Source organism: Diaphorina citri, unplaced genomic scaffold, assembly GCF_000475195.1.
Source record: "Diaphorina citri unplaced genomic scaffold, Diaci psyllid genome assembly version 1.1 scaffold409, whole genome shotgun sequence".
Taxonomy (NCBI): Eukaryota; Metazoa; Arthropoda; class Insecta; order Hemiptera; family Psyllidae; genus Diaphorina; species Diaphorina citri.
This window is the reverse complement of record NW_007377844.1, coordinates 57,253-65,783: the sequence shown is the minus strand read 5'-3', so window position 1 is coordinate 65,783 and position 8,531 is coordinate 57,253. Positions and strand designations below refer to the sequence as shown.

Below are 8,531 nucleotides of genomic sequence, written 5' to 3'. Positions count from 1 at the left end.
CAAGTTTCGTCCCAAATTTGACTGTGATCAATGGCATAGGTGTTGAAAATGTTAACGCGTAGGAATTCAGCTAGCTCCGACAAACAGATTTTTGCACCGTGTGAAAAAGACTTGGAGGGTTCAAAAGTTTGACCGCTAGAGGGCGCTAAAAGCCTTTGTTTTCTCGCGCATGCGCAGTTGAAAATTCTCTTTTATCAAAAGGAAAAAAAGAAAAACTGTTAATGGTTAAAATGGTAAAGTATTGTAAAGCGTAAAATAGAGTTCTCGTGAAATTTTTGTGAAAACTTGGATTTTTTTACCAAGTTTCGTCCCACATTTGACTGTGATCAATGGCATAGGTGTTGAAAATGTTTAGAAGTCGCAGTTGGTTCGGTGGTGGGATGTGGAAACCCAAGAATCCGCATTCCCTGGAAACACTGAAGTAAGTACAAACAGACAGACCTGTCGGGTTCCTAGGATAGCGATTAGCACAAATGGTTCCAGATTGCTCTCATGTATTACGTCTCGAAATCAGTAACCTAGGTCTTACGTTCATTGGGATATGTAGAATTTAGTTTCAACAGTGATCTGCTGTTTAACAAGAGCTCAACAAGTTTTGTCAAGTGTTTCTCACGTCAAAAAATAAAGGCCTTATCTCAAGTTGTCTGTGATTATAGTGACAAGATTTCATTAAATGTGTTTTCAATCAATCAGTTGGAGAATTAGGTACCTTCTTAAAATCAACATGGACAGCCCAACAAAAAGACTCAAGAGCAATTCACATGAAATCAGGTAACAATATCAGGCTCCAATGAAAGGCCTTATCTCAAGTTGTCTGTGATTATAGTGACAAGATTTCATTAAATGTGTTTTCAATCAATCAGTTGGAGAATTAGGTACCTACCTTCTTAAAATCAATATGGACAGCCCAACAAAAAGACTCAAGAGCAATTCTCATGAAATCAGGTAACAATATCAGGCTCCTATATTTTTACCAGGCATTTGTATCTTAGAGTATTGAATCCTGATCCATTATACAGATAGCAATTGGTGCAAAATTTCCATAACAACACAGGTAATAAAAAACATATTTGGTTCAAATAGGTCTTCATTACATCTGTTTTCTTTGTTCCCTCCAGGTACCTTTACAATGTATTATAGTGACAAGATTTCATTAAATGTGTTTTCAATCAATCAGTTGGAGAATTAGGTACCTTCTTAAAATCAACATGGACAGCCCAAAAAGACTCAAGTGCAATTCACATGAAATCAGGTAACAATATCAGGCTCCAATATTTTTACCAGGCATTTGTATCTTAGAGTATTGAATCCTGATCCATTATACAGATAGCAATTGGTGCAAAATTTCCATAACAACACGGGTAATAAAAAACATATTTGGTTCAAATAGGTCTTCATTACATCTGTTTTCTTTGTTTCCTCCAGGTACCTTTACAATGTATTGTCCAAAAACCAGACTGTCTCAGAAAGCAATAGAGGTCTACTGGTGGAATCTCTACGTTCTATTGCAGAAATTTTGATCTGGGGTGACCAAAATGACAGCAGTGTGTTCGAGTAAGTAGATATAAATTAAATGTATTTAAAAAAATCCAATAGTCATTTTAAGTACAAGTTTCAGGCTAGGCTCACTAAAAGCCCTTGTCCTGGGTGATGTTTTTCTCTCACCTCTTTACTAATCAAAGATAATTATATTTTTGAAAGGACTTGATATGACAATTAAATCTAAAATTTGTGTTTTGTTCCAGTTTCTTTCTCTACGTTCTATTGCAGAAATTTTGATCTGGGGTGACCAAAATGACAGCAGTGTGTTCGAGTAAGTAGATATAAATTAAATGTATTTTAAAAAATCTAATAGTCATTTTACAAGTTTCAGGCTAGGCTCACTAAAAGCCCTTGTCCTGGGTGATGTTTTTCTCTCACCTCTTTACTAATTAAAGATAACTATATTTTTGAAAGGACTTGATATGACAATTCAATCTAAAATTTGTGTTTTGTTCCAGTTTCTTCTTGGAAAAGAACATGCTATCCTTCTTCCTGAATATCTTGAAGCAGAGGTGTGGCTCCTATGTATGCGTACAACTGCTGCAGACACTCAACATTCTGTTTGAGAACATCCGTAATGAAACGTCACTATGTAAGTAGCTCTGACTCTTCCATACTAGAGTAGTATCTGCAACACATGGTCAGAAGGGAGTAAGAAATTTGATATTTTCAGTACAGGGTTGTCAATTGCCAGATGAAAAAAATAAAATAATTATAGAATAGTACCTTCACAGGTACCTTATTTACCTATATTTTTAGTAAGTGACTGGGAAGTCCCTTTACCCCTGCAGTCTGAATAAAATCTTATTTGAAAAGGAATTGCCTCTCAGGTCATTTTCCTTAGGGGCAATATTTCGTGAGAGTTTTTAAATAGAAAATGAAAATAAAATGGTGTGGCTCCTATGTATGTGTACAACTGCTGCAGACACTCAACATTCTGTTTGAGAACATCCGTAATGAAACGTCACTATGTAAGTAGTTCCGACTCTTCCATACTAGAGTAGTATCTGCAACACATGGTCAGAAGGGAGTAAGAAATTTGATATTTTCAGTACAGGGTTGTCAATTGCCAGATGAAAAAAATAAAATAATTATAGAATAGTACCTTCACAGGTACCTTATTTACCTATATTTTTAGTAAGTGACTGGGAAGTCCCTTTACCCCTGCAGTCTGAATAAAATCTTATTTGAAAAGGAATTGCCTCTCAGCAGTGGCGTAGCGTCCATGTAGGGCGTGTATGGCAGCCATACACTCGAAAATTCCACTCAAATACCCTTAAATATTGACTTTAAATAATTATTGTATTCTTATTAGATATATATTGTGATAGAAATTAGTGTCCGCCCTACACTTGGAGTTAGACCATGCTACGCCACTGCCTCTCAGGTCATTTTCCTTAGGGCCAATATTTCGTGATAGTTCTTAAATAGGAAATGAAAATAAAATGAGAAATGCCATATTCAGCAAGCTCACAATCTCCACTTTTCTTGTTAATTTTTCAGACTACCTGCTCAGTAACAATCACGTCAACTCAATCATTGTACACAAGTTTGATTTCTCCGACGAAGAAGTGATGGCCTACTATATTTCCTTCTTGAAAACTCTGTCCCTTAAGCTGAACTCTCATACGATACATTTCTTTTATAATGAAGTAAGTATGAACAAGGAAACATCAAAAGTTTTTTTATATTATGAGGTTGTTCTGGTGGATTCTGGGTACAGACGCTGTTTGTAGCCGCTCATTCTGAGACTGGTTTTTGTCCACCCTGACTATTTGATTTTGCCAGTATCACCTATATCTAGGAGACATTCCCTTATCCGCAACCCAAGGAGGCACCCGATGGAGGACCAGAAACAACCCCACAGCCCCACACGGGAAACTCTGTCCCTTAAGCTGAACTCTCATACGATACATTTCTTTTATAACGAAGTAAGTATGAACAAGGAAACATCAAAAGTTTTTTTATATTATGAGGTTGTTCTGGTGGATTTTACCAATGACTTAATGAGATATTTAACTAAATTTTTAACAACCAAAAAAGTAGTTTAAATGATCCAAAGAGGAGGAGTTTTTAAAATTCCTTTTTGGACCATTAAAAATTCTCCCATCAGTGAAATATCTCATTAGAAACCCTGTCCCTTAAGCTGAACTCTCATACGATACATTTCTTTTATAACGAAGTAAGTATGAACAAGGAAACATCAAAAGTTTTTTTTATATTATGAGGTTGTTCTGGTGGATTTTACCAATGACTTAATGAGATATTTAACTAAATTTTTAACAACCAAAAAAGTAGTTTAAATGATCCAAAGAAGAGGAGTTTTTATTAATCCTTTTTGGATCATTAAAAATTCTCCCATCAGTGAAATCTCTCATTAAGTCATTAGTGAAATTCACCATTATGTTTTAGCTGAGGGGTTACTATTTCAACTGCTGTCATATTACCACATGAAGAACTCCGTCATCAGATGAGTTAGAATATGACAAACAAGCATGTTAAAACAGGTCAATTTAACTAAATTTTTAACAACCAAAAAAGTAGTTTAAATGATCCAAAGAAGAGGAGTTTTTATTAATCCTTTTTGGATCATTAAAAACTCCTTTTTGGACCATTAAAAATTCTCCCATCAGTGAAATCTCTCATTATGTCATTGGTGAAATCCACCATTAGTGTTTTAGCTGAGGGGTTACTATTTCAACTGCTGTCATATTACCACAGGAAGAACTCCAGGTCATCAGATGAGTCAGAATATGACAAACAAGCATGTTAAAACAGTTCGAGTTCCTGATTCCTGATTGATGAGATATTTATTTTATTTCAAGATGAGTGTTTCACCACTCATCTTGCCATGAAACAACTTGTGTGAACTTATTAATATTTTAATCTCATATCTTATCATAGGCAGGTAAGTAGACATAACATTTGAAGTTGGGAGACTGAGGGGGGGTGATGGCCTTTGGTTGAAGTTTTGAAGACTCCAAGTGGTCCCGCGGCGTAGACGCATCCATCGTGAGAACGCATCCATCGTGAGAACTACTCCGGGCATTTTCCTGGAAACTATCGTGTCCACGCTGGTGTGTTTTGAGAACGACTACACAGCCCTGTTCTCACTCTGTCTTCTCTATGCTATCGCCATCAACAAGGGTGTGGGTAAGTAAATAATTAATCCCTGTTTTGTGTGGAAATAACATTATATATCTTTGATTTATTGTTTAAATGTAATTCATTTTGATGGATCAGAGAACCCAGTGTAGTGTATTAAGGAGAAAAAAAATCAAATCATTTATTTGTGGTAAAGCACAGATAAGGTTGAGGAAGACCTGAGAGAAGACGGATGGAGAAGGGAGGAGGCATTAGATAGGAGGGTATGAAGGGGTAGGATAAAGGAGGGTAACTCTGAACCCCGAATAAGATTGGGAAAAGCTGCATTAAAAGAAGAAGAGAGTTGTGGGCAAGCGTTTCTGCGCATTTTGACGTGAAATCTGACGTCACAACTCTTTGAACTTTTTCATTAGAACGGCAATTAATTGAATATTCGACCTTTTAAAGTTACTTTTTCGGAGTTTTGACCTCAGATTTGGATTTTTCACAACATTTTACGTAGGAATCGACCTTTTTTTAATAATATTTTCCCAATTGCAACTCCTCCATTATAGGCAGATATTTTTTAGCTCATCACTACTTTTAGGTACCCCAAATTGTCCGTTTGGGGTTTGGGGCCAGAGATATATATCACTGACGTATATACGTCAGTGTGTTTAGTCTCTTATGCCCATTTTGTGCTTGGTTACCTATTTACTTTCTACTAATCGGTTTCTCCTATCATGCCTCTTATGTCCATTTTGTGTTTCATTACTGTCTACATATGTACAATGTACATAGCAGCTAGCTGGTTTCTCTCCTATCTTGCCTATTGTGGTATTGTGTGCATTTTTCCTTCCTTCTGCGTCCTGGTTTCCTGCTTGAATTTCTCTTTGTAAAACTTCATTTGTCAAACGGAGATGGTTAGTTGAAATCTGGACTTAAGGTTGGGAGATGATTTATTATTTTAATTTATTTTATTATCATTTAAAATTTTTTTGAGATTGTAAATAACATTAATGGGATTTTTTTTCCTTTTTTTCATTGCCACTTTTTATATTGTTTGACATTGTAAGTAACACAGTAATGAAAAGCGCATGATAAATTATTTTTTATTATGCGTCTTTCATTCCTTTACCCCAGCAGTCTAAAGAAGGTCTCATGTCTGGGTGTCATAACATAAAATAATAATAAGTATAAGTACATACAAAAAAAAAAAAAAAAAAAAAAAAAATCTTTTGTGACTACCAAGGTCTTATCAGCCCGAAATCGACGATTCCGTTTAGGATAAAGATCACCCTGGCCCAGAATTGAAACCGTGACCTAGTGATTACTTGGAATCCTCCAAAATAACTAAAGGCTCATGTCCCACATGTCGTGAATTTCATCCGATTTTTTTTCTGAATGTCCTGTAGGTAATGTGATTCAAATTAGAGTGCTCCCACTAAGGTAATGTGATTCAAATCTCTAATCTCTCCCACTACACACGACCCGATTTTTTTTCAAGCTACTGCTACATTTCAGGGACTATTATCAGAGACTTTTTTCAAAGTAAACTAGTGACTTTTTGCAAGTAAGAGAAGACACTGAACTTTTTTTCCAGTTTTGCTGTAAGTTTTCCTCTTTTTAATTTCAGTCTCCGATTTTTTTTCTGAATGTCCTGTAGGTAATGTGATTCAAATTAGAGTGCTCCCACTAAGGTAATGTGATTCAAATTAGAGTGCTCCCACTACACACGACCCAATTTTTTTTAAAGCTACTGCTACATTTCAGGGACTATTATCATAGACTTTTTTCAAAGTAAACTAGTGACTTTTTGGAAGTAAGAGAAGACACTGAACTTTTTTTCCAGTTTTGCTATAAAGTTTCCTCTTTTCTTTTTCTTAATTTCAGTCACAATAACGAAAACCGTCTGGCTGATCTGGTAGCCGAACTAAAAAAAAAAAAAAAAAAAAGCGAGATTCATTCACACACTGATCGCTCTATCTCCAGAACCCCAACACCTGGAAAGCTGAAATTTGGTAGGAATATTCCCAATATATTCTAGATGTGCTATAAGATGGGATTTTTCCGAATTCTAAATTGATCTCAAGGTATGATCAATTTCCCGTTAAGAAGCACCCAAATACTGGTATAACGTCGGAAATTTTTCGTTCTATACATATGTCCATCTGTTATGCTAATAGACCTGTTTTTGTGACCAATCCAATGCCTTGAGACTATGCTTAGCACGAACTTAAGAGCCAGCATTTTGTTCATAAATATGGGTGTAAGTGCCTTCTTTATTATAAACTCTCATTCATCATCAATCTTTCGTCCTCTTATCCAGGTACTGAGCTAACTCAGTCTATCCTAGCTCCTGCTACGGACTCAGCCAGTGACAAGCCTAGCTATAACTCCAGCCTAGTGGATAAACTGATTGACATTGTCACCCTATCTTGTCAACCGGGATGTCGGGTACGCCTGGTGACCCTGGAGGTGACCATACTCCTCCTCAAGAAGCTGGTGGTTCGAGACCAGACCAGGTAAGATTTTTTCAGATTTTTTTTGTGTGTTTTCTACAAAGCTTACGGTACCTGAGATCAATCAAAGTGATTTCTCAATTTTTTAGCCTTAAGATATCATGTATGTTTTTTTTTTTTTTATTTTTTAAGAGGTTTGATAGAGGGAACTGTATTTGCTGAGACCTTATCGTCCAGAAAGCGCAGAAATAAGGAAGACGAGATAGAAGAAAGGTAAACTGTTCCGAGAACGAACCTTATTTGTGTAGGATAAAGTTTGCCCCGGGCGGAAATCGTACCTGGCGCTTACAAGGGAGTACCACCCTCTAAACTAACTTGACTGCAGTTTGAGTCATGTTTTTCTTCTTCGTCTTCTTCTTTTTCTTCATTTTCTTCTTCTTCTTTTTCTTCTTCTTCTTTTTCTTTTTCTTCTTCGTCTTCTTTTCACCTTTTTTTTGGCCCCGTCGGGAATCGAACCCGGGCTTCCTGCGTGCAAGCCTAGTGTGATACCCACTAGGCCACGGAGGCTACTTTTCACCTTTTTTTTATATGAAGTCTGGGAATCAAACCCAGGATTAGGCTAGCACCTTCAACTTTTTCTCCTTCTAAATTAGAAACCACCTCTGTTTCCACAGTATCTTGAGTGATGCCCATCTAGCAACAATAGTAAATGCCAAGGAAGAGTACATCACTCCTACGTAACTTCTACAAGAGTGAGGACATATTTCTGGCTATGTTTCAATTATTTTTGACTATTTCTCGTTCAAAGTTAGAATATTTCTCTGTTTCCACAGTATCTTGAGTGATGCCCATCTAGCAGCAATAGTAAATGCCAAGGAAGAGAGTACATCACTCCTACGTAACTTCTACAAGAGTGAAGACATATTTCTGGATATGTTTCAATTTGAGTATACAGTATCTTGAGTGATGCCCATCTAGCAGCAATAGTAAATGCCAAGGAAGAGAGTACATCACTCCTACGTAACTTCTACAAGAGTGAGGACATATTTCTGGATATGTTTCAATTTGAGTACGATCAAATACAGAAGAAACCGCTCAATGTTGAATATCTCATGATGGACTCCAAGATGTTGCTGCCCCCTGCCGGAACCCCACTAACTGGTAATAATCCACTAACAGCACTAACTGGTAATGAAATCACTTGACATTTTCTTGGGACACATTAATTTTGGATTTTTTTTTTTTGAGGTTTGATAGAGGGAGTCTTGAAAAATTGGGCAACACTTCAAATATCCTGGGCACTAATTCCAACGTCTTGGGCACTGGTTCGTCCCTCTCTCGGAAAAGCAGTGGCGCCTCCTCTCTGGGGTCGTGTGAAGACGGCCCCAACCCCTTGCCGTCCAGTGTCGGAGCTGCGGCCCACAACCCCCACCCACCCCTGAG

General features: G+C 36.9%; 1 protein-coding gene across 1 annotated transcript; it reads left to right on the top strand.

The window, feature by feature from the left end:
* Nucleotides 1-215: 215 nt before the first annotated feature.
* LOC103508557 (protein CLEC16A-like) lies at nt 216-8,293 on the top strand. Its single transcript, XM_026823129.1, has 7 exons — nt 216-421; nt 1,426-1,554; nt 2,001-2,134; nt 3,046-3,259; nt 4,544-4,695; nt 6,956-7,151; nt 8,044-8,293. Exons 1-7 carry the CDS (start codon nt 348-350, stop codon nt 8,291-8,293), a joined length of 1,149 nt encoding a protein of 382 aa, XP_026678930.1. The 5' UTR covers nt 216-347.
* Nucleotides 8,294-8,531: the final 238 nt, after the last annotated feature.

What these genes read in the sequence shown, in the direction of transcription:
- LOC103508557 (XM_026823129.1), top strand. Translation starts at nt 348, where the DNA reads ATGTTTAGAAGTCGCAGTTGGTTCGGTGGTGGGATGTGGAAACCCAAG. An exon ending in CGCCATCAACAAGGGTGTGG is followed by an intron (nt 4,696 to 6,955) that starts GTAAGTAAATAA and finishes CCTCTTATCCAG; the next exon opens with GTACTGAGCTAACTCAGTCT. An exon ending in GTGGTTCGAGACCAGACCAG is followed by an intron (nt 7,152 to 8,043) that starts GTAAGATTTTTT and finishes TTGAGTATACAG; the next exon opens with TATCTTGAGTGATGCCCATC.